The sequence below is a fragment of the Gambusia affinis genome, linkage group LG12, assembly GCF_019740435.1.
Source record: "Gambusia affinis linkage group LG12, SWU_Gaff_1.0, whole genome shotgun sequence".
NCBI lineage: Eukaryota > Metazoa > Chordata > Actinopteri > Cyprinodontiformes > Poeciliidae > Gambusia > Gambusia affinis.
Window position 1 is genome coordinate 28,431,538 of NC_057879.1, and position 26,202 is coordinate 28,457,739.

The following is a 26,202-nucleotide window of genomic DNA, read 5'->3' on the forward strand; positions in this document are numbered from 1 at the left end:
AACATCCAATCAGAGCCAGGAGGAGGGGCTTAGTGCTGTCAATCAATTTCATGTATTTGCTGCTCAATATGCTAATGACCCAGTCTTCCAGGTTTATAACTTGACAATCTGGACAAAAATAAAACAGGAAGACGGTTAAATACTCTGCCCAGACGTCTCCTTATCTCTGTTCTGATGTCGCCTCTTTCTTCTCCTCCTTTTATTGTAATTTGAGAACCCTGGTTTCATAGATTAGCAGCTGCTAATTAGGGGAGGGGCAAACAAACCCAGCTGCTAACACACATTTATCTATCCTTTCTATACAATGCAATGTCCTATCTTCATGTGAAGTCTTAAGTGCAGTTTCAGTATCTTCTCTGCTCTAGAACAGCTTTAAATGTGAAGAATGTCTTGATTCACCGCAGAAATAAAACCCCAGGATTCAGGTTAAGTTTTTAACTTTTATTTAAATAAAAAGTTTAGCAGTAAAAACAAAAGTAACCAGAAGGTTGAAAATGTTGTGCTGGTCAAACTTCTGTCCAATCGCAGAGGTTGCTCCTCTGGGTTCTGATTGGTTCTGTGCTCTGATTGGCTCAGCTGGTCCTGGCAGCAGCTTCAGGTGTGACAGGCTGCAGCATCCTCCAGGGATCCTGCAGCATGGAGGGACTGAAGTATCTCTCCACCGGAACGTCTCTGGGCTGGAAGACAACAAGCCACAATCTGGATTAAAGGAACCGCTTCACACTGGAGCAAACCGGATCAGAACCGCTCAGGTAACCTGCTCACCTGGTTCCACTTACAGCATTGGTCCAACACTCAGCAGCAGGTTTAAACTAGAAATGAACAACGTTCAGTCTAAAAAGAACGTTCTGAACCAGCTGAAGTGGAACCTTGGTTCTGTTCAGAGTCAGCTGGTCCAAACAATCAGAACCACAATGGAACTACAGAAACTGGAGCATTTTTACAATTGTCTACAAAACTCGCGAAAATACTGATCATCACCGAGCCAAAGGTTTCGCTGGTGGTTCCGACACAGCTGGCAAACAGAACCGGTGTTGTGTTTATCTGTGCTACCCGTAAATCCGTCCTACCTTGTGGTGATGATCTCATCGATGCTGCGTCACTACTGCTGACTCAGCAGATTTCTGATAAATCCGTCCTCCCTGTGGAAGTTTTGTTTCATGGGTTTTATTTCACCAAGATTACGGTAAATTTATTTCATTTATTCCTGGTTTTCATTAAGCTGCTGTTACTTCATGGTTTTACTTTACATGACAGCAGCTTGTACATTTATTTATAAATTAAATAAAGTACATTTATTTATAAATTAAATAAAGTACATTTATTTATAAATTAAATAAAGTACATTTATTTATAAATTAAATAAAGTACATTTATTTATAAATTAAATAAAGTACATTTATTTATAAATTAAATAAAGTACATTTATTTATAAATGGTTTTAGTTTTCAGTCTACAATGTCGCTACTGTAAAGTTATTATTTGACGGTTAATAGGACAAAATATGTTGTTTATTGGGCTATAGCAAAGTTTAGTAATAAAGATATTTTAAAGTATAAGGAAAAATATTGGGCTATTTTTTTCCTTATACTTTAAAATATCTTTATTACTAAACTTTGCTAAAAAGATGCTAGCGATACTGTGTGGGATTGAAGCTGTAATAACTGTGTAATATTAGTGTATATGAATCATATCCTATCATTTCAGTGACCTGTACAGTTTGGTGACACATTGTGGCTCATTTAATAAAGTCGGTCATACAGCAGATTAATGCGCAAAAAGAGTTGTGATGATCTGTATTAGTTTTTAATTTAATTTAAATAAAAACATGCTCCCTCTGTCTGATACTGTTTTATTCTTACAAGCCTCTGGATTTAAAATATTTTCTAACAGGTAGGATATTCTAGTAAAGGATTAGTGCAACATCTACAGCTTTTCATTTTAAACTGGTAGGATATTCAGATACAGGAAGTGATCTTCTTGTGGTTTCGTCATGGATAGAAATTGATCCAATGCTAAGCTAACTATAACTGCTAAGCTTCCACTTCAGTCACTCAGATAATGTTATCTAATATATTTAACATTAACAACCAGTTATAGTTTTCTGATTGTAAACATGACGGTAGCAGCTTTGGACGGGTAGCACAGACAGATAGACTTGGCTATCCATCCGTGCTACGGTAGGAAAATCTGACGAGGTAGCACCGATAGTCAGAACACCTGAACCAAACAAACAAGCCCCGCACACTCCCTTTTGTCTGAAACAAACTTCTGGTTTAGAAACATCAGAACCACCTGCAGGTTCGGAGCTCCCGAAGGACTGAAGGACTGGGGCCGCCGGAACTCGGATCCCCTCCCGACCGAAACCCCGAACCCCCTGCTCTCGCCGCTGAAATGTGCCGGTGACCCGTCCATAGTTCCTCTGCTGAACCGGGGAGAGAAGCCTACCCCTCGGCGCTGAGGAGAACCTCCGAACGGAGACCGAATTCCGGGGAAAGTCCAGTCTGAAGCCGGCCGAGGGGCACCGGGGCTCCGACGAGGTCCAACCGGAGCTCGGCGCATCTGAGCGTGGAGCAGAAACAGCAGGAACCCGGCTAAAACCAAATAGAAAGTGGACCGGAACCGGAAACACATGGTTCCTTTGAAGCTTGCAGCCCACAGCGCCAATTAGCGGTGGAGCATTAACCTGCAGGGGGCAGCACTCCAGTCTGAGCGCACAGAGACCATCGACTGCCGCTGCCATGTTGGACAGGGAAAAGGCGCTGGCTTCTGCTGGGATCACCCGCTCCAGCTCAGGAACTAAAATATTTAGACTCTTCAAACCTGGCCTTGATTATTCTACACTTAAAGCAGAATAATTATAACCTAGTTTGTGTTAATAAAATGTAACAGGTGGCACCACCAGGTGTCGCACTCTCCACAGCCTGAGCCTCCATAAAAGGGATGCTGGAAGATGGTGGCCAAGCATGGTCGTTGAGGAGGCGTCACGGCTTGTTCTCGGACTGGCAGCACCTGCATCAGGAGGGGTTTTGGACTTGGGCTCTCGGAGAGAGCAGCGGAAAGATTGATGGTTAAAAAATTAAAATTAAGAACTGAAAGAGAGGAGGAAGAGGATAAAGAAACAAGATTATCTCGGACTAAAGGAAATCGGCGTCGAGGAAATGTTCAAGATGCAGTTGGGAAAAGCCGTGGATTGGTAAAAGAACTTTGGACAAAGACTACGGCGGGTAGACACAGCTGTGTTGTGAATGGATCAGAGTGGGAAAATAGTGTAGATAACGAGAGTGACAGGGGCAGTGAAACATCGAGTAGTGAAAGGATGAGTCCAAAAAGAGGAAGTTCTTCAGTGAAGGCAGGTATGGGAAAGAGGGGAAGAGTGGTGAAAAACTGGGATGAGTCTGAAGAAGAAATGGAGGGAGAAATAAGGGAGTTTAAAGTAATTGTTAGAGTTAACGAAGAAAAGGGATTGCAAACGATCAGTCCAGTCAAACTAACCACGATTCTGAAGAATCAAGTGGGGGACATTACAAATGCGAAAGTGCTAAGAGATGGAAACTTAATGATAATTTGTAATACGGAAGAACAAAAAGACAGAGCATGTCGGATGAAAGAAGTAGGAAAATACAAAGTGACAAGCGTGAGTGTGATACAAGAAGGAAGTAAATGGAGGAAGGGAGTGATTTGGGGGATCTTGATTGAGGTTTCAAGTGACGAAATAAAATCAAATCTCAGAGGAGGAAGAGTCAAAGATGTAAGAAGGCTTCAGACCTTTAAAAATGGAGAGAAAATGAATAGTGAAAGTGTTCTGATAGAATTTGATGAAGAAAGACTTCCAGAGAGAGTCTATTTATAGGATATTTGACCTACAATGTAAGAGAGTATATTCCACGACCAATTAGATGCTTTAAATGTCAAAAATTTGGCCATACAGCACAGACGTGTAAAGGAAAAGAAGATGTGCACGATGTGGGGAGGATCATGAATATGAACAGTGCAACAAGAGCAGGCAGCCAAAATGTTGTAATTGTGGTGGCAACCACAGTGCGGCATATGGGGGATGTGAAGTAATGAAGAGGGAGCTGCAGGTTCAACAAATTAGAGTACGCAACAAGCTATCCTATGCAGAGGCTGTTAAAGTGGTAAAGCAAAGAACAGATGTTGGGGTGGAAAACAGGATGGATACAGAGGTAAATCAAACAAAAGAAAATAAAGTGTATGTGGATTTAAAAAAGCTAGTGATATTTATTGCAGGGGTTATAAATGCAACTATGGAAATTAAATCAAAAACCGAAAGAATTCAAGTAATTGTGAAAGCAGCAGCAAATCATCTTAATATTAATGAATTGACATGGGAGGAAGTGAGGGATGATCTTAGAGCTCAGGCCAGTCAGGAGGCAGCATGGATAGGATAGTAACACTATGGTCTTGATTCTCCAATGGAATGCAAGAAGTTTAATTGCAAATGGACAGGAATTAAAGCATATTATTGATAAATTAGAAGAAGCTCCAGAGGTTATTTGTATTCAAGAAACTTGGTTAAAACCCCAATTAGAATTTAAAATCTTAAATTATTCTGCTATTAGATTTGATCAGATTGAAGGTAATGGTGGGTGATGTGCCATTTTTATTAGGGAGGGGATTTCGTATAGAATGGTTAAGAAAGGGAAAGAAGATGAGTTTATAATTGTAGAGATTTGGATAAATACAGATCCATTTATTATAATAAATTATTACAATCCATGTAAAAGATTAGAGTTAGATAAATTAAAAGAAATTCAGGGACAAAACAGAAATAAAGTTATTTGGTGTGCAGATTTTAATGTCCATAACAATTTATGGGGAGGGCAGGGAACTGATATAAATGGAGAGATTGTAGAACAGCTGTTGGAAGATAATCAATTAGTGTGTATGAATGATGGGAGAGGAACAAGAATAGATGTGCATACAGGAAAGTGTTCATCTATAGATTTAACTCTGGTGTCCAGAGATTTAGCTGGATTATGTGAGTGGGAAATAGAGGAAGAAACAACAATGGGTAGCGATCATTTTCCAATTTTTTGTAAAATCCTTATTTCTAAAGAGATGAGGGTGGTAGGAAGACAGGAAAGATGGATATTTAAAAAGGCAAAATGGAATATATTTAAATATATATGTGAGAAATTCATGAATGAAGTCAATTTAAATTCAGATATAGAAAATATAGAGGGAAAGATTAGGGAAGTTATATTGAAAGCAGCAAAGATAACAATCCCTGTAAGTAAAGGTAAGAGCAGAAAGAAAGAGGTCTCTTGGTGGACACAAGAGTGCAGTGAAGCAATAAGGAAAAGAAATCGAGCTTTTAGAATATTGAAAAGAACACATAATTTTAAAAATTTAATTGAATATAAAAAAGATCAAGCAGAAGCAAAGAAAGTTAGTAAGAAAGCAAAGAAGACAAAATGGAGAGAATTTTGTGATTCAATAGGCAGAACAACTCCTATAGCTAATGTTTGGGGAATGATTAAGAAAATGAGGGGAAACATACAGGAGAGAACAAAACCAAATCTAAAACATGAAGAAAGAAAAGAAGTAACAAATGAAGGGAAAGTTGAAGTAATGGCAAGAACATTTGCAAAGATCCATAGTTCAGATAATTTAAAAGAAGAGGCAAATGAGTTTATTTTAGAAGGTGGAACAACTCCAGGTAATGTCATGGATGTTTCTTTTTCGATGCAAGAAATGAAGAGAGCAATATCTAGAACAGGATTAACAGCACCAGGAAAAGATCAGATATGCTATATTATGTTAAAACACCTAGGGAATCAAGCTGAAGGAAAACTTTTTGATTTATATAATAAGATCTGGAAAGAAAGAAGATTACCTTCTAATTGGAAGGAAGCAATTATTGTGCCAATGATTAAACCGGGAAAGGATCCAACAAACCCTTCTAGTTATAGACCAATTACTCTTACTTCATGTTTAGGAAAGATTATGGAAAGAATGATAATGGAAAGGATTACATATTACGTTGAAAGTAAAGGACTTTTGTCTTCATGTCAAAGTGGATTCAGAAGAGGAAGGAGTACAATGGATCCAGTTGTGTGTTTGGAGTCAGATATTAGAAAAGCTCAAATTAATAGGGAAGTAGTAGTAGCAGTATTTTTGATATTGAGAAAGCATATGACATGGTATGGAAGGATGGGCTGCTTATAAAATTATATAAAATGGGGATTACAGGAAGGGTTTATAATTGGATTAAAGATTTTTTTGTTGAATAGAGTTATACAGGTACAGATGGGAGTAACAAGATCCGATAAATATAAAATTGATAATGGAACTCCACAGGGAAGTATTATCAGTCCTTTATTGTTTTCAATCATGATTAATGATGTTTTTACAGAAGTAGATCAGGATGTCATGCAGTCATTATTTGCTGATGACGGAGCTTTGTGGAGAAAAGGAAAAAATGTAAGAATAGTGTATGAGAAAATACAGAATGCTATTAAATCTGTTGAAAATGGGCTTATAACTGGGGAGTTAAATTCTCAGTAAGTAAAACAAAGACTGTTGTATTCAGTAGGAAAAAAATTGAAGAAATTGATTTAAAAATGTATGGAGGGAAAATAGAAAAAGTAAATAAATTTCGTTTTTTAGGAATCATGTTTGATTCCAAGCTTTTATGGGGTGATCATGTAAAGTATATTGAAGGGAAATGTAAAAAAAGTTATAAATATAATGAGGTGTTTAACAGGATTAGATTGGGGCGCAAATAAAATTAATTTAAAAAATATATATATTGCTTTGTTTAGATCAGTGTTGGATTATAGGTGTGTAGTTTACAGGCAGGCTGTGAAAACAGTCATTAGTAAGTTAGAAGTAATTCAGAATCAAGCTTTGAGATTATGCTATGTAGCTTTGAAGACATCTCCATCTTTGGCAGTGCAGGTAGAAATGGGAGAGATTTCTTTATATTTAAGACAAAAGCAAATTATGCTAAATTATTGGGTGAGTTTGTAGGGACATAAGGAGGAGAATAATCCAGCAGTAAGAATCTTGAGACTTTGCTGGGAGAGTGGAAAAGCTAAAATAGATTGTTTTGCATGGGCAGCAGATAAATCCGCTAGAGAAATGAGGATACAGGGAAAGAGATACTGTGCTGTGGTGCCTTATCCAATTACACCTTTTTGGCTGTTTCCATATGTGAATGTTGATTTAGAAGTTTATAACAAAATGCAGGTTAATAAAGATAATAACTGGGTAAGTTTAGTAAATGACAGAATTAAGAATACGTATAAATCCTTCATAATTGTGTATACAGATGGTTCAAAAGATTTAGTTTCAAATAAAACAGGATTTGCTTATGCTATTCCTGAACTAGATATATTTATGAAACAAAGAACATCTGAACATTTAGATGTTTATACAGTGGAAATGTTAGCAATACTGATGGCCTTACAGTGGGTAGAGCAAAATAAAATAGGAAAAGTTATTTTATGTTCAGATTCATTATCAGCACTAATGTCTATTTTAAATATTTCATCTGAAAGTCATATGGAGTTAGTATATGAAATTTATGAAGTTATATTTAGAATGACTCAAATTCAAATTCAAACTCAAATAGAGATTAGGTTTATGTGGATTCCAGCTGATAAAGGTATAGAAGGGAATGAAATGGCAGATCATTTAGCTAAGGTGTCTTTGAAACAAAGTAGAATTATGGAAATAACGTATTATAAATCTGAAATAAAATCAATTATTAAGACCAAAATTAAATCTGAATGGCAACAATTGTGGGAAGAAGGTACTAAAGGTCGTCATTTATTTCATATACAAAAGAAAGTAGGAAATATGGAAATAATAGGAGAAAATCGAAGAGAGCAAGTAGTAATGACAAGATTGCGCCTTGGACATACTAGATTAAATAAAACTCTACGTTTGATAGGTAAACATCCAACAGGTAGTTGTGAATGTGGTATGGATATGGAAACAGTAGAACATGTAATTATTCATTGTGAAAAATATACAGTAAGTAGAGAGAAGCTAAAACAAGAAATTAGGAAATATGATATAGAAACATTAAAACTTAATAAGATTTTAATTAAACCTAAAATAAATAAAGCAGTTATTGCATTTTTGAAGGTAACAGGATTATATGTAAGAATTTAGATTGGGGGGAGACGCTCTGGTCCACATCCAGCACAGTAGATGGCGATAATACATCTTAACGATAGATGTCACCTGCCAATAAAAATCACGAAGAAGAAGAAGGTGGCCAAGCATTAATGTCGTGTGTGTGTGTGTGTGTGTGTGTGTGCGTTGGTATATGTGATTTAGCAGGACATTTCGTCAGAATACACACCACACTAGAAGGACATTTTGAATTAGCAGGACAGGAGCGGTGTCCTGCTAAAACAGAGAAAAATCTAAAAACGTAGAAAGGTTTCTATTGGTCTATTAACCCCAAAAATGCAAAAAAAACGAGATGTCCGCTTAATACACATAAACCTGATTTTGTGTATAATCTGTGTATCACCACAGTGCCCCCTATGGCAGGTTTGTGTAATAGCAGGACCTCATGAATATTCACACAAGGTCTTAATCTGATTGGTTGTTTACCGGAAGGTCCTGCTAATTATTACAGTGTCCTTCTAATTCACGTCTTGCAATTTACACTGGGGATGAGTTGGCAATATGATTACTCTGTGCTATAAGATACAGAAATGAATATATATTTTGGTCAAATATTGTTTATTTAAAATATTATGACTAATAAATGTGTGACATAAGTGCATGGATTAAAAGAAATATAAACCATAAGAGAGCCATTTTTTCACCAAACTATTTATACACTCCACTGCTAACATTTTGTTGATTCTGGCTTGCTCTGCATCCATAGAACCAGAACCAAGCATTTTGAAGCAGAATTTAGCTTCAATGCACCACAAATCTTGAATAAAGCTTGAAAACAGCTGAAACAATGAATTCCTTTAAATCAAGGCAAAAACACAACTATTTACAATTGTTTCTGAATCTTAATCAAAGGTACATGTATCATTATATTTGATGTATATGATTTTAATTTTGATTTTACTTTGAATTTAATTTCTTTGTTTTTCTTTCTTAAGGTGAATGCACACCATGTTCTAAATTATTATGCAAATTGGATTTAACTGTTATAAAGATTACATTTTTGTTGTGCTATTAAATTTATAGATGGTATTGTGTGTCAGGGCTCTTTTAATCACTATAATTAATTTCGGATTAGTTTGTCTGGTGAGCTTAATTAAAGGAAATCTACTTAAGAAGGATGTTCCACATTATTAAGCAGGCCACAGCTTTCAAGCAATATGGGAAAGAGAAAGGATCTCTTTGCTGACCAAAATCATCAGATAGTGTAGTGCTATATGACAAGATATGAAAACATCAAATATTTTAACTGAAACTGAAGCATTATTGTACTGTGAAGAGATTTGTGGCTGATTTAGAACAAAGATGGGTTTGTATAGATAAAGGCAGAATGAGGAAGGTTTCTATTAGACAAATTCATCAAATTAAGAGAGCAGCTGTTAAAATGCCCTTGCATAGCAGCAAGCAGTTACTTGAAGCTGGAACCACAAGGTGAAGGGTCCTCCAGAGGCTTGCAGTGCATGAACCTACTATTTGGCAGCTCCTAACCAGAGCTCACAAGCAGAACTGGTCGCAGTGGGCCCAACTGTACATGAAGATTGATTTTCAAACAGATTAGTTCACTGATGACTGATGTGCAACCCTGGATAGTCCAGATGTTCGCAGTAGTGGATTGATGATGGATGGCCACCAAATTCCAAAACAGCTGTGACATCAACAAGGAGGTAGTGGAGGCTGAAATCATGTGGAGAGAGCTGGTCAGCCCCTTCAGAGTCCCTGAAGGCTTGAAAATGACCTCAGCAAAGTATATGGACTTTCTGACTGATCACTTTCTTTCATGGTTCAGAAAGAAGAGCCATACCTTCCATACCAAAATCATCTCCATGCATGACAATGCATCATCTTATGCTGCAAGGCCACTGTGTATAGGCATGAAAGGGGAAAAACTCATGGTGAGGTCACCATCCTCCTCTGATCTCTGACCTCAACCCTACTGAGAACCTTTGGAGTTTCCTCAAACAGAAGATCTAAGGGTGGGATGCAGTTGATATCAAAACAGCAACTCTGGGAAGGTATTCTGACATCCTGCAATGAAATTCAAGCAGAAACTATCCACAAGCTCACAAGTTCAATGAATGCAAGAATTGTGATGGTGATATCAAAGAAGGGGTCCTATGTGAACACGTAACTCAGTCTATTAAGAGGTTTTTGATTGAATTAGGTTTTGATTTTAGTACTTGTGATGCTGCACATTCAAATATTGATTAGTTCAGAGAACTGTTTGCAGTTCTTTATAATCCATAAAATGTTTAGAAAATCTGCTGTGCATATTAATTTGGAACAGTGCATTTTGAGTTTCTTTTTGAAAAAATACTGTTCTCCTTGGGAGCTTTGTTCAGTAAAATTTTATTTATACTGTAGTAGTTCTTGACTTGACAATCATACTGACCATCATTTCCATTGACCATTTAATACAATCTGAGAAGATATCAGTTACATAATAATTTGGAACACAGTGTATGTTACTTGTATGACTTCTTAGTTCTGTGTTTCTTTGATGTAAAGCACTTTCAACTGCCTTCCAGCTGAAATGTGCTATACAAATAAACTTGACTTGACAGCAGTTTTCAGATCTTGCCAAAGATTCTCTGTTGAATTTATGTCTAGACTTTGACCTTGCCACTCTAACATGAATGTTTTTTAAACCATTCCATTGTAGATCTGGCTTAATGTTTAGGGTCATTGTCTTGCTGGAAAGTGAACCTCCGCCCCAGCCTCAAGTCGTTTGCAGACTCCGGCAGGTTTTCTTCCAAGATTGACCTGTATTTGGCTCAATCCATCTTACAATCAAGAATGAAGAAAATAAATGTTTGTCAGTGGGGAAGGTGTGTTCAGAGTGATGTGCAGTGTCCATTCTCCACCACAAGTAATGCTTTGCGTTTTTGCCAAAAAGTTCAATTTTGGTCTCGTCTTATTGTTTTTGCTGTATCCCAACATGGCTTCTGGCAAATTGCAAATGGGACTTTTTTATGTTTAGGTGGATGGCCTTGTCTTGGTAGGTTCACAGCTGTGCCATTCTCTTTCCATTTCCAGATGATTCGTGGAACCTGTTTATAACCTAAGCCTGCTTTAAGCTTCTCCACAACTTTGTCCCTGAGTTGTCTGGTGTGTCCCTTGGACTTTGTGATGCTGTTTGCTTCCCAATATTCTCTTAACTAACCTTTGAGGCAGTCTTAGAGGAGTTGAACTTATACTGAGATTAGATTACACACAGGTGGACTATTTAGTCATTAGCAGTCATCAGGCAACTTCTGAAGGCAATTGGTCGCACTTAGGGAAAGGAGGCTGAAGATTTTGTACACTGCACTTTTCAGCTTTTATTTGCAGAAAATGTTTTGAATCATGTATAGTTTTGTTTCTACTCCACAACTATATGCCACTTTGTGTTTGTCTTTCCCATAAAATTCTGTAAAAATATGTTTGCGGTTGTAATGTCAGAAAATATGGAAAAGTTCAAGGGCTATGGATACTTTTGCAAACTACTGTACCTACAATAAGTAAGGCAAGTCCAATGAGAGAAACAAGGTCCAGCAATCAACAGCTATGCATTGACAGTTATCAAATACCATGCTGGAATGATAAGATGGAAAAGGGAGGAAACTCAGTCCACTGATATAAGAATTCAAATGCTGCTGATGATGAATGGAAAATTGTGCCTCTCAAGGTTGTAGCACATTGGAGTAGCCCTGTTCTTTCATTGAGAATTTAACTTTTTAAACTTTCATTCCTGCCTTTCTGGGGGAAATATAGCTTTTGTTTGGACAAAAGTTCCTTCTTGTTTTGGATACTGTGTATTTGGACTGATTTTTGTAAATATTTTTATACTTTGCTATTTTGTTATGATGCATAATCATAACAACAGGGTGTTTTACAATAGCGAGCAAACAATACTACCAATGGACAAAAGGCTTAGACTGAAACACAGCACAGAGGTGGTATTTATGGTGGCACACAAGCAGGTGCCTAGTACCGTAGCAATAGAGGCCAATCCACATAAGTGGATGACTTATTTTGGGCTGTCTAGCCCACAATAATAAATTTAGCTCTACATGGGATTGGGTGTCCATATGTTAGGTCATTATTTTATGACTTAGTGGTAGTGGAAGATTATTACATATTACAGGCTAGACCCAAGATGTTCAGTGTTTATTGTTGTGGTGTAAGTTTACAAAAGTTGGCAACTGTAGAGATTTACCATGGTGCTAAACATGGTGATTTAAAAGGAATAAATATTTTTCTGAGAAGAATTATGTCCACATATCATGTAAAAGATAACTCTTTGTTTTTGGAATCATTAGGGCCCAATCAGCCCCAATATTAAAGATGAATTAATAATGCATGCCATGCAAAAGGTTAAAAGAGTGTGGAAGGTGTGGGCAACAGTAGTGCCTGTGGTCACTGAAACCCTTGGGGTAATGACCCTAAACTGGAAGAGTGGCTCAAACAATACATCATCAGACCTCTTGATACAGAGAAGCACACCTTTGGGAACTGTTAATATACTGTGAAGACCACTCACACTCCAAGGCCTGTGGTAGAGGACCCAAGCTATTTTAAATTTAATTTCCTTTTAGGATCAATAAAGTATTTTTGAATTTGAAAGAAGGGATAACCACTCATGGAGTAATACAGAATTACAAATATAAATATAAAAGCATATATTTAAAAATATTTAAAGTGCCAAAAATATTATGATTACTTATGTTACTGTTAGCACAAAACTTTAGATTGATATTTTGTCATTATCTCAATGTCACTACTCTGCATACATGCAGATTGTCTAGGTAGTCTAATTTGTCTGTAGGCAGGTACATAAGACAACCTTTTTCTGCTGGTGTTGTCTGCCATTAGACAACAGTTTTGTTTTTATGATTTAAAGTGTTTTGAACACTTTATATCATAATGTGATCTAGTGTATATATGTATATATATATATATATATATATATATATATATATATATATATATATATATATATATATATATATGTGTGTGTGTGTTGAAATGTGCTATAGAAGTAAACTTAAATAATTGATTGAACAGAAATGATTAAAAGAAGTGACCTTCCTGATAAAAGATTAAACATTGCTGGTGAGAGATACCATCTTACTGTTGTTTCCTAATTAAAGAAAGATGTATGATAAACTATTTAACTTTGAAATATTGAATGAAAGTTACAAAATATAACTCAAATAAATTTGTTTTCTTGTTTCTGAAAAAAAGTCTGACCTTGTGTGCTTCAGAAACAAAATGGATTTCTCCTTTTGTTGTACCCCTCCTACTCTATCAACATGGTACAGTCCATCAAGGCCAGGTGCAAGCCATTAGTATTAATTGAACTTCTTTTGCGTGGAAGAAGAGGTAAGACTCATACAGAATCTCTTAAGACATTTAAGTACATATTGATTTGTAATTCTGAAGAATGTTGTAGGTTACTTGATGTTTGGATGCACCAAAGCGTCTGATTTGCTTCAGTTTAGCTAGTTATCACCAACCATCTTAGTCAGTGTACCAGAGTTTAAAGGGAAGGTGGCTCACTCCAGAATTAGACAAAACTGTATTTGGACATTTTCTGTGCATCAGTGAGTGATATTCTTTCACAGGCACAAATTATCCTTTGTAATAATCATTACTATTAAGATAATGTTTTAATATTTGAAGGTTTTGAGAACCTGTCAACAGAAAGTCAATTATGTAATACTGTGTACTTCAGTACAGGTTTTTCGCATACAATAAAATCAAATCATATTGTGTACAGCAGAGGTGTCAAACTCAAGGTCTTGAGGGCTTGTATACAATAACTTTTAGATGTGTCTGTGATGCCACATGGCTGGATCAAATGAGGTGGTCATCAGCAGGTTATCAACTTGACTGCCCTTAGAAGCTAATTCAGTCATATAATTCAGGTGTTTTGGACCAGAGGAACATCTAAAAGTTGCAGTACACTGCCCCTCGATGCCTGGAGTTTGACACTCCTGATGTACAGCATCATGTTGTTACTCAACAACAAATTACTCTGATCTTTGCAGGAGATGTCAGCAACAAGGTCTCAGAGAGCAAAAAGAAATCCCAAACATGATGCCAGCTATTATTCTCCTTGGGTGAAGATAAAGAGGGATTTGATGTAAAATACATCAATTCATTTAAAGGTGAGTTGTGACTTTTTTACGTACAGGATTCCAGAGTTTATTAAAGGATTGTTTTTGTTTACTTTTGTCTTGCTTTTTGACTTTTAAACTATTTTTATACTGCACATTAGCATAGATCATATATATATATAAAAAAAAAAAAAATAAAAAATCCCTTCTCACCCACCGCGGGTGGTGATTCTTCTTCCTCTGAGCTCGGGTCCTCTACCAGAGGCCTGGGAGCTTGAGGGTTCTGCGCAGTATCTTGGCTGTGCCTAGGACTGCACATTTCTGGACTGAGATGTCTGATGTTGTTCCTGGGATCTGTTGTAGCCACTGTTCCAGTTTGGGGGTGACTGCCCTGAGGTCCCGATGACCACAGGCACCACTGTGGTCTTCACCTTCCAGGCCCTCTCCAGTTCCTTCCTTAGGCCCTGGTATTTCTCTAGTTTTTCATGCTCCTTTTTCCTGATGTTGCAGTCACTTGGTATTGCCACATCTACCACAACGGCTTTCCTCTGTTGTTTATCCACCACGACTATGTCTGGTTGGTTCGCCCTCACCATTTTATCACCATATATATATATATATATATATATATATATATATATATATATATATATATATATATATTTATATATATATATATATGTATAGATGAGGACTGTGTTTTGAAATTCCTAGTATAAAAGAATGAGTGACATTTATAAGCACCACTCAGCTGACAAACAAATGTTAAAGTAACACAGAAAGACCTCAAATTAGATCAATTAACTGATTTTGAAAATTTTTAATAATCTCATTTGCTACTATTTGAAAGATATGCATTGTTTAAAGTTTATTCAACCTTACTCATTATGTTTACCTGCAGGTCGGGTGTGTTCAGCTGCCAGTGCTTTCAAAAAGGAGATTTCCTTATTGAGTGCAGAGGGAAGTCATAAGTAGGAAGGAACAAGAAAACCGATTGAAAATTTACCATGATGCACTCCAGGCTTTTATGTTTGATTTCAAGTTCAATGGACAACAGCTTTGGTATGTGACTGTTTTAATGTTGTTTTTATTTTATATTTAATCAAAGTGATGTAAACATTTTCAGCTTCATCAGTAAAAGTAGTTTTAGTTGGAGGAGGAATATTCTTCTGACATGCAAACACCAAATATGCAAAATCATTTCCCTTGCATGGTATAATTATTCTTATAGCATACTTAATATTTTAGTGTTGATGCTGCCAGAGAACATGGATCATTGGGGAGGCTGGTAAATGATGAAGAGATGAACACAAACAACAAAATGAAAGTTACAAGGGTGGATGGAAGACGTCATCTCTGTTTGTTTGCACTCAAAGATATTGGTCCAGGGGAAGAAATGACTTATAATTGTAGTGATTCTGACTGGCTATGGAGAAGAAGGGTACTAGTAAGTGTGAAAATACTATCACAAGTCATTCTACTAGCATTGAAAATATTTTTGAAGGAAATGTCAAGTTGTAGTACAGAGTTTCATTATAGTTGAAAACAAGAAGTGATTAGCAGAGTGCCTAAAAACCAGATTTTGGAAAAAGACTTAACCAGACCACTATTTCAACTTTTTCAGTGCTATCCAAAATGCTAGAAACTGTCATATGTAAATTAATATATTTTGACCTTATATTAATGAACATTTTATAGCAGGAGACATATTTTGCAGTGTCAATACATAAAATGTCTAACAATCAGCTGGACAGGTTCATTAAATAGGTGGATTTTATTTTTCTATGGACTCATTCAGTATACATCCCTTCATTTCAGATTTCCAAAGATGAATTGTGTCAGGCTGGTGATGTGGAAACATGCGGATCCTGTTCAACCAACCCACCAGAGGTAATTTTGGTGTCCAACGACCAACATATTATCTAAAACTAAGTCATTGAAATGATATTAAGTACTGTTCAAACACACAGGTATTGTCTAGTACTTGATATGTAAAGCTGCATTAAAAGGGAGGACAGAGGTTTGAAATTACAAGTACAAAAGAATGAAAGTTACATGTAGAAACGCCCATACACAGAGGTCCTGTGTAATACTCATCATGTAAGTTGCCAGAATAAGGAGGACATAGTTTTGAAAGAATGAAAGTGACATGTAGAAATGCCTATACACGCAGGTCCTGTGTAATACTCAAAATGTAAGGTCCCTGAATAAGGAGGACTGTTTTCTACATTGGGAACAAACTCGCATTCAATGAGTGTTCTTTACATTTCAGATTTCCAAAGATGAATTGTGTCAGGCTGGTGATGTGGAAACATGCAGATCCTGTTCAACCAACCCTCCAGAGGTAATTTTGGTGTCCAACGACCAACATATTTTCTAAAACTAAGTCATAGAAATGTTATTAAGTACTGTTCAAACACACAGGTATTGTCTATAACTTGATATGTAAAGCTGCATTAAAAGGGAGGACAGAGGTTTGAAATTACAAGTACAAAAGAATGAAAGTTACATGTAAAAACGCCCATACACAAAGGTCCTGTGTAATACTCATCATGTAAGGTGCCAGAATAAGGAGGACATAGCTTTAAAATTACAAATACAGACGAATGAAAGTGACATGTAGAAACGCCTATACACACAGGTCCTGTGTAATACTCAAAATGTAAGGTCCCTGAATAAGGAGGACTGTTTTCTACATTGGGAACAAACTCACATTCAATGAGTGTTCTTTACATTTCAGATTTCCAAAGAGAAATTGTGTCAGGCTGGTGATGTGGAAACATGCGGATCCTGTTCAACCAACCCTCCAGAGGTAATTTTGGTGTCCAACAACCAACATATTTTCTAAAACTAAGTCATTGAAATGTTATTAAGTACTGTTCAAACACACAGGTATTGTCTATAACTTGATATGTAAAGCTGCATTAAAAGGGAGGACAGAGGTTTGAAATTACAAGTACAAAAGAATGAAAGTTACATGTAAAAACGCCCATACACAAAGGTCCTGTGTAATACTCATCATGTAAGGTGCCAGAATAAGGAGGACATAGCTTTAAAATTACAAATACAGACGAATGAAAGTGACATGTAGAAACGCCTATACACACAGGTCCTGTGTAATACTCAAAATGTAAGGTCCCTGAATAAGGAGGACTGTTTTCTACATTGGGAACAAACTCACATTCAATGAGTGTTCTTTACATTTCAGATTTCCAAAGATGAATTGTGTCAGGCTGGTGATGTGGAAACATGGATCCTGTTCAACCAACCCTCCAGAGGTAATTTTGGTGTCCAACAACCAACATATTTTCTAAAACTAAGTCATTGAAATGTTATTAAGTACTGTTCAAACACACAGGTATTGTCTAGAGCTTGATATGTAAAGCTGCATTAAAAGGGAGGACAGAGGTTTGAAATTACAAGTACAAAAGAATGAAAGTTACATGTAAAACGCCCATACACAAAGGTCCTGTGTAATACTCATCATGTAAGGTGCCAGAATAAGGAGGACATAGATTTAAAATTACGAAAGCATAAGTAAGAAACTGACATGAACAAACGCCTATACACACAGGTCCTGTGTAATACTCAAAATGTAAGGTCCCTGAATAAGGAGGACTGTTTTCTACATTGGGAACAAACTCACATTCAATGAGTGTTCTTTACATTTCAGATTTCCAAAGATGAATTGTGTCAGGCTGGTGATGTGGAAACATGCGGATCCTGTTCAACCAACCCTCCAGAGGTAATTTTGGTGTCCAACAACCAACATATTTTCTAAAACTAAGTCATTGAAATGTTATTAAGTACTGTTCAAACACACAGGTATTGTCTAGAACTTGATATGTAAAGCTGCATTAAAAGGGAGGACAGAGGTTTGAAATTACAAGTACAAAAGAATGAAATTTACATGTATATTCGCCCATACACAAAGGTCCTGTGTAATACTCATCATGTAAGGTGCCAGAATAAGGAGGACATAGTTTTGAAAGAATGAAAGTGACATGTAGAAACGCCAATACACGCAGGTCCTGTGTAATACTCAAAATGTAAGGTCCCTGAATAAGGAGGACTGTTTTCTACATTGGGAACAAACTTATTCAATGAGTGTTCTTTACATTTCAGATTTCCAAAGATGAATTGTGTCAGGCTGGTGATGTGGAAACATGCAGATCCTGTTCAACCAACCCTCCAGAGGTAATTTTGGTGTCCAACAACCAACATATTTTCTAAAACTAAGTCATTGAAATGTTATTAAGTACTGTTCAAACACACAGGTATTGTCTAGAACTTGATATGTAAAGCTGCATTAAAAGGGAGGACAGAGGTTTGAAATTACAAGTACAAAAGAATGAAAGTTACATGTAAAAACGCCCATACACAAAGGTCCTGTGTAATACTCATCATGTAAGGTGCCAGAATAAGGAGGACATAGTTTTGAAAGAATGAAAGTGACATGTAGAAACGCCTATACACGCAGGTCCTGTGTAATACTCAAAATGTAAGGTCCCTGAATAAGGAGGACTGTTTTCTACATTGGGAACAAACTCGCATTCAATGAGTGTTCTTTACATTTCAGATTTCCAAAAAGGAACCGTATCAGGCTGGTGACGTGGATGCATGGGGATCCTTTTTAACCAACCCTCCTGAGGTACTATTGGTCTCCAAAGACCAACTTATTTTCTAAATGAAGTCATTAAAATGGTATTAACTACTGTTCAAACAAACAGGTCTTGTGTAATATTCATCATGTAAGATGCAGGTATATAGAGGACTGAGTTTTGAAGTTACAAAAAATTGAAAGTTACATGTAGAAGTGCACAGACACACAGGTCTTGTGTAATATTCAACATGTAATGTGCAGGAATATGGAGAACTGTTTTCTACATTGGGAAGAGACTCACCTTAAGCAAGTGTTCTTTACTTTTCAGTTGATTAACCCCATATTTTTTATATGTTCTTTTCAGCACAAAGTAAACACAGATGGTAAGGGAAAGAGCTCAACAGAAAACTAAAACAGAAGGACATAGAGCCCGCAGAAAAGGAACACAAATAAAAATTCTGGTAAATCACCACACCTACACAAGTCTTGAAACACCAAGCTAGTTAAGCTCAAAAGCACAACTGAAGCATGGTCAAAAGTAATGATCTACACCACTGAAAGGCAATAGGGTGACCATGTTCTTCTTTATGCATGATATTTTGAGCAGACATTATCCAATATGTCATCTGGCTTAAATTACCACACACATACCATTTAACTGTGCCTTGTATTAAAATGATAAACTTTCACACAGCCAATGTTCAGATGCTAGAAAATCTAATTTGGTGATCAGTAATGGGACTGTTTATACTACTTTCTCTATCCCAATCTTAATCTGAAATACATTCACATATTTATATTTTTTTCAAAATATCAAAGCACCACAAAACTAATAAGCAAAGTAATCAGAGTATATCTTTAAATTTGGTTAATTTTAAGATATTAACCAAATTTAACATCTTAAATTTGATTAATCTCTGGTTTTAGGAAACCAGAGATCTCAATAAATGGCCCTTTGCTGATGCTGCACCTGTACAGAACCTGTATTTTGGTGGAGTCAGTGAGATGGTTCAGAGTGGGATCTCCTTCACTGGAAAAAGACTAGGCACCAGCATTAGAAGGAGGAACAAGTCTTTTGGCTTTGGATGGTTCTTCACCAGCTGCTGAGGCCTGTTTGTCAAACAAATGCAATTTTAAATTATGAAAAAAAAAATTTTTTTTCTAGAATTCCCTCAAATAATTAATCATACATACCAAGCAACCATACCAAGTGTTAACCTGTTTGGCATTTGCAGAAATTAATTTTCATCGATGCAACCTACATGCTCATTTCTGTAGCTTCTCCCACTAATGTATGTTCTTTATGAATGCTTATTTGAAAACAGGCATTACATAATTTATAACCAAGAAAAATTAACAATTGGAGTTGGTTTTCACTAATGAATTATTTCTTTTTCTAGCATCTATGGAAAGTGCTAGGAGAGCAAAAAGCATCCATGATCTCCTGGAGATTGCTGCGGTCATGAGGCACTTTGGCGAACACATCAAGAAAGGACAACTGGCCACTATAATAGAATGCCAGCATTATCTTTTTGATTTAACAATAGACCCGTAATTCATTTAACTTTGCCATTCACAGATTTTCCTTTATGTTCACAAACAGAATTGTTGCTCTAGTTCTTAGTGAAGGTGCTGTAAATAAAGTCCACTTTCTGTGTAGCCATATTCCATATTTCCATGTTTGGACTTAATACATATATATTTCATGTTTGTGTATGCTGTGGTCCTGATAAATAAAATTGGCCCTGACAATTACTGTTGGTATCATGGGCGGAGCCAAGCACCTCATTATTGTCTGTCCTTCTAATACAGCATTGCATCAGGTTCTTGTATTTTGAGTTCTGATGTGTGTATTGAAGTTTTCAAGTGAGATCTATGTTGTGTAGCTCAAACAAGATTTTTGACAACTTACTAGGTCTTTCTAGCACAAGTGGAAAGGGGTGACTGTTTAGTGTTGCAAAAAACTGGTTTGAAAAAATTGTCCCTCTAAACCACCAAAACCCGTATGTGTGTGTGTGCGTGTGTGTGTGTGTGTGTGTGTGTGTGTGTGTGTTGGGCCCACGCTGTTTGCTGGCTGTGGTAGGTTGGAGGAAAACTGTTTTAAAGCGATTCTCTTAAGTAAGTTGGGCTGATGTGTGTTTTTACACAGGGCTGCATTGTTAATGGTGTTCCAGCGGTCGCCTTACCGGCCGTCTGGTTGTTTGAGGTTTAAACATTTGTCTCCTTTAACCAGAATGATTTGTATGTTTTCATGTTGTTTTTATCTGCTAGGGTTGCACCAGATCTTCTACACTAAGGTTGATCTCAGAATTCAGGTTAATGCGATGGAGGTATGCAGTGATTTTAATGTGTTTTAGATTAACTTGATTAAAAGGATTTAATAAGTATTTAGTAAATTTTGTGTGTTTGTTTTTACAGTGTTGACACTGCTTCCTGCTGTCGTTTTAGAGTTTGGTTTTCTTTTTGTTGGTCCACCCAGGGATTGTGTGGGCTTGTGTCAGTGTGTGCATTTAATCAGTTGTCCAAAAGGTCTACCAGTATCCTCCATGTTTTGGTTCTGTCCCAGGTTCAAACAGAACAATGGCTCATTAGCAGAACCTCTCCTGAACTTTGACCTGCTAGTTGGACCGTTTGAATCAGCTGTAATGAAACAGCCTTGTCTAAAACTGGCAGGACACCGGGCCTTGGGGACCGGGCCTTGGGGACCGGGCCTTGGGGACCGGGCCTTGGGGACCGGGCCTTGGGGACCGGGCCTTGGGGACCGGGCCTTGGGGACCGGGCCTTGGGGACCGGTGGTTTATGCAGATGTCCATGACCTTTATATATTGTGGTTGTGAGTGGTTACCTGGCTGAAAACATGCTTGTATGTATGACAGCATGTTTTCAGCACTACAATTGGTTTGCTGCTGTCTAGCATAGGAAGCTTTTGTAAATTAGAGTAATATTTCCCAGGGACACTAAAAAGTGTGATCCCTGCAGTGGAAAGCACCTTGTGGTACTAAATACTGCTTGACTTCTAAACATGACCTTTAAATACCACATGGTCTCAACCTCCAGTCTAGTCTGTTTGCCTTCAGCACTGTAGCCCCAGATATTTATGAATTATATCTAGAATTTTACAATTATATCTGAATGTAAAATTCAGATGAATAAAAATCATTCAAAGGCAGAAAATTGTGGATTTTTATTTTATTTTTGTAAGTCAACTTCATCTTGGTGGTTCCCTATCTCTGAGGTTCCAATGGCTCTGCCTTCTGTTAAACAGTAAAACCATATTTAGCACAGATGGTTTTAACTTAAGCATCTTTAGGAGTTGGTGGAGTGTTATTGTGATTTAATATGAGCTGCATCAGTGACGCAAAAGGTGACTATGCAGTGTGTGCAACGCATAGGGGCGCTGCACTAGAGGCGGCGCAAAAACGATCTGGGGAATTCTTTCCTAGTCAGCATTTTTATGTACGTAACAGCTGTTTGTGTATAAAATGATCAATAACAGAGGAACAGCACTGATTAGCCGCCCTCCCCTCCCATACAGGTAGCTTTGGCAGCGGCCCATCGAGAACGCGCTGAGGCGCGTTTTGTTTCTTTAAAATTTGTCGTAATGCCTCAAAAACATGGAGCTAAAGATGGGGCGTAGAAAAAACAATAAAGATGTTGGAGAGACGAAGAAAAGCTTTTCAAAGTGGTTGAAAGACAGAAGGTAAGTAAGTAATGTCAGTGTATCAACGAGAGAGATGTAAATATTCAGGTTAGCTTAAGCCTGGCTAAAATGACAGACGGTTGTTGTTGTTCAATACGGGACGCGATTTATTCCGTATTGCTATAAATGTCTGATAGACTCACCGACCACACACCTCAACAATAAGTGTAATAATAATGACCAAAACAAAACACGGGGAATATTAGGGTCAGCTAAATTGTCGTTGCGGGACCTAAATAGGACCCCACGAACTGACGCTGTTGTCATGGTGACCTAGAGACGGTTGCTACGCAGCCGCAGTGAGCTGCTATCAACCAGTGTCTTTTTAAAATGTCTACCCGATAAAACACCGTCCTTAAAGTAAAACCTCTGGCAGAAATACAGACGGTAGTGGGAAGAGACGGGCTAAACAATCAGAGTGAAGTTTAATAGGAGCATTAAAATAAACGTGTCGGTGACATTCAGTGTAGGGTGACCAGATTTGGGTTTCTGAAGAGGAGGACACTTCTTTTTTTGTTGGCGGGGGGGTAGAACCGGCGGACACACGTGTGCTACCGATTTATTTGCCATACAAAGAAACCTGGAATGGAGTAGTGGAACGGAGTGGCAATGTAATCACAATGCACTGTAAGCTATGTAATGTGTTTTGAGGCAGTTGACCAAAATCCCGGACGGTTTTTAAATTCCCCCCGGACATTTTTTTAGGCCTGAAAAGTAGGACATGTCCGGGAAAAAGAGGACGTCTGGTCACCCTAATTCAGTGGCACCCAGTGGGTTTGATATCAGACAGAATGGATCAGGAGAGGAACCGCAGAACCTAAAGAACCAGACATCAGTCTCTTCATCCCTCAGTCGGTTCCTGAGACCAAAATATAATATAGATAGCAATTTAATGAACAAATCATACAAATAGATTAATAGTAAATAAATATTGTGAAGAGAACATTAAAAACGTTTGTTAGGGTTGTGTAGGAAAAATGTTTATATGTTTTATAAATAGTGTTTTGTGGTCAATATTATTTCACCATTTTATTAATGTGGGTTGCCAGTTTGGCAACCGACATTACCGTTCGCATCTACCTCCAAATATTAATAAAAAAAGAGTTTCTGTGCAGATGTTAATACATGTGTTTGAATTAGCTTCGCTCCAAATGTATTGGACTGAATGGAGCAAAAATATTAGAGCAGGACAGAACAGAATCTGTGACCCGTACTGAAGAACTTGTGAAGTGTAAGCAAAGTTTAGAGTCTGAAAAAAATTACAATTACAAAACTCCTGTAAGATTCTTCTCTACAATGTCAATTTCCCAGGTACAAGCCACAAATATACCTTCATACTCAAATCTTTCAGCTTTTTTTTTTTTTCCTCCCCACCAGGGGGTCTTTTGTGGGCTCTAGTGTCCCTTATTTGAAAGTAGACTGACAGGAAAGGGGGAAGACATGCAGCAAACGTTGGTCGGGTCCGGGAATCGAACCCGCGACCACCGCGTCGAGGGCTGAAGGCCTCCAAATGTGGGTCGCGCTATCCCCTACTCCACCACAGCAGGCAGTTATCTCTTTTCTTCAGGCCCGGCGGCACGGACGGGGATTGGGGGGCATTGCCCGCCCACAGAGTCAGCCGTGCCCCCCTGGACTGGTAGCTGTTTGTTGTTTTTACCTTAAAATGGCAAATTCTCTGTTATTTCTATCTCAATTTGATGCAGGCTTCCGCACTTCCCATATCTGTGTCCTTTGTCACTGTTTTCAGCAGTTAAAACTGTTTAATCCGTTGTTGACAGTCGTAAGCTGTTTTGCCGAGCTGCCTTTAAACGCAACTTGAGCGCTACGACGCTCGCGCTGGGTTTACACCTGTGCGGCAGAAAGAGACCTGCTGTTGCTGGGCAGGACTACTCAGGTGAGTTAGAATCATAGCAGCAAAACGCAAAGAACTTGGCACAGTTTTCCCCCAAACTAACCGACTGAGTTGAGTAAAGCTGTTCAATACAGGTAATGTTGGCTAAAAGATGACTTGCTAGTAACAGTGCAGCACCTTAAGCTTGTTAACAAGTAGCCTGTAGACTACTGATGTTGTCTGCGTTCAGCTACGTAGATTTATTTTTGCTAAACTCGTCTGGAGCCGGGCCTGGTCCCAACATGAACAGTCAATCTATAGAAGGAGGCCCCGCCATCGGCATCCGACTAAAGGAGCGTCCCGCAGATCCAGAGACTGGCGGCTCCTGGCAGTCAGTACCAGCGTGATTCATCTGCCACCGAGGCGTGGGTGTCTGAACTACCAGAGTCGCAGCCGAAGCCAAAGTAAGTGAGAAATTAAGATGTTTGTGTGAACGCCGGCTCAGATCTGTAGAACAGTGGGTCCAGCCTCGGATGGACGGCATGTCCTCAGAAACCAGATGATGTGTTCAGGAAGCAAAGAGTTCCACCTCAAACACCTTCGGTTCCTCTGAAAGTTAGTGATGCGACATGAAGGTTCACGAAGCTCTGAGGTTTTCTGTCCAACTGTTGGACTCTTGAGCCAATTCACCGCGGTGCTTCACTTGCTCCACTGCGCCATCAAGTGGACAATATAGGCAACGTCAAAACAACATGAAGCCTTACAATGAATAAACAAGTAAATGATGATTCTGAAACAAATTCTGATTCTAGTTTTAATCTGTTAGCATGAAACAACAGCTGGTAAAAATAAAATGGCAGAGAGTTGTGACTGGCTTGTTACTCTAACCAAGCTCACTAACGACAAAATGACATTATTTATGATTTAAACAAAACCTTTAACAGCTCTGGTTTAGGTGGTTCCTCTGCTGGCGGAGTGGGTGAAGCCAGAAACGGATCAGCAGGTTTATGGAAGTTGTGATAAAACATTTTGCCACCTCCCCGATATTCCAGCGGATGTTTTCTGTCTCATGTTTGCGTCTTAAAATGACTCGGCTGAACATTGGGGACCGGTTAGTATCGTTTCCTTTCTGCAGAGGAAAGGAAACAATAGCACAGGTTTTTATGTACATCATTAAAGTTCATTGGATGCTTTTAAAACCCTAGAAATTAGAACACAGGATGATCCACTGTGTTGTTTTTTGGCATTACAGGCAATGATTTATTATTACTGTATGAAACTATTTATTAGATCAAAGTGTTGTCAGGGAAAATTGGGTCCATTGAAGAAAGACGCTCCAATGAACTGCAAACGCAATAAAATCCTAAAAGTATAAAATGTGATGGTGAAACTGCGGCGCTTTGCTGCCTTTTGTTTCGATCCGTAACCAAACAGACGAACCAGTTCCTGAATCAGTCGCCTGGTTCTGGCTGAAGACGAGGCTTCAAACGTCACAACCTGCTGCATCAACACAAGCTTCGATACGCTTCATAAAATCCTCCTGATTGGTCGACTCGCTCCGAGGCCTCAGCACTGAAAACATGTCACTGATTAAATCGAACTTGGCTTCATCTCAGTAACGAGTCAGAGTTCCTGGTTATCATGTCAGGTTTGACCTCATTAATGGGTCCAGTTTACTTAATTAATCAATTAATCAATCAGCAATTAGAGCTACCTGGTTAACAAACATCATCGTGGAAGAGCTTAGCTTTACCCGAGTCTCTATCCCATTAAGCAACTTTATTTGGTTTAAGATGATAATTGA

The 26,202-nt window shown here is 37.9% G+C and overlaps 1 protein-coding gene and 1 long non-coding RNA gene across 3 annotated transcripts; one reads left to right on the plus strand and one right to left on the minus strand.

Moving 5' to 3' along the window:
- Window positions 1-426: 426 nt before the first annotated feature.
- On the minus strand, window positions 427-2,649 carry LOC122841842 (M-phase specific PLK1 interacting protein). 2 transcript variants are annotated; one of them, XM_044135453.1, is made up of 2 exons: window positions 2,449-2,649; window positions 427-677 (listed from the first exon to the last, which is right to left on the minus strand). In XM_044135453.1, exons 1-2 carry the CDS (start codon window positions 2,632-2,634, stop codon window positions 573-575), a joined length of 291 nt encoding a protein of 96 aa, XP_043991388.1. In that variant the 5' UTR covers window positions 2,635-2,649; the 3' UTR covers window positions 427-572. The 2 variants fall into 2 exon arrangements, with proteins under 2 accessions (XP_043991388.1, XP_043991387.1); XM_044135452.1 differs by having other exon boundaries at window positions 2,296-2,649.
- Window positions 2,650-16,569: 13,920 nt separating this feature from the next.
- On the plus strand, window positions 16,570-19,261 carry LOC122841276. Its single transcript, XR_006372368.1, has 3 exons — window positions 16,570-16,608; window positions 18,844-18,915; window positions 19,232-19,261. It is a non-coding gene; the product is annotated as an uncharacterized LOC122841276 (long non-coding RNA).
- The last annotated feature ends 6,941 nt before the right edge of the window (window positions 19,262-26,202 follow it).

What these genes read in the sequence shown, in the direction of transcription:
- LOC122841842 (XM_044135452.1), bottom strand. Translation starts at nt 2,634, where the DNA reads ATGTGTTTCCGGTTCCGGTCCACTTTCTATTTGGTTTTAGCCGGGTTC. An exon ending in CGGGAGCTCCGAACCTGCAG is followed by an intron (nt 678 to 2,295) that starts GTGGTTCTGATG and finishes GTTGTCTTCCAG; the next exon opens with CCCAGAGACGTTCCGGTGGA.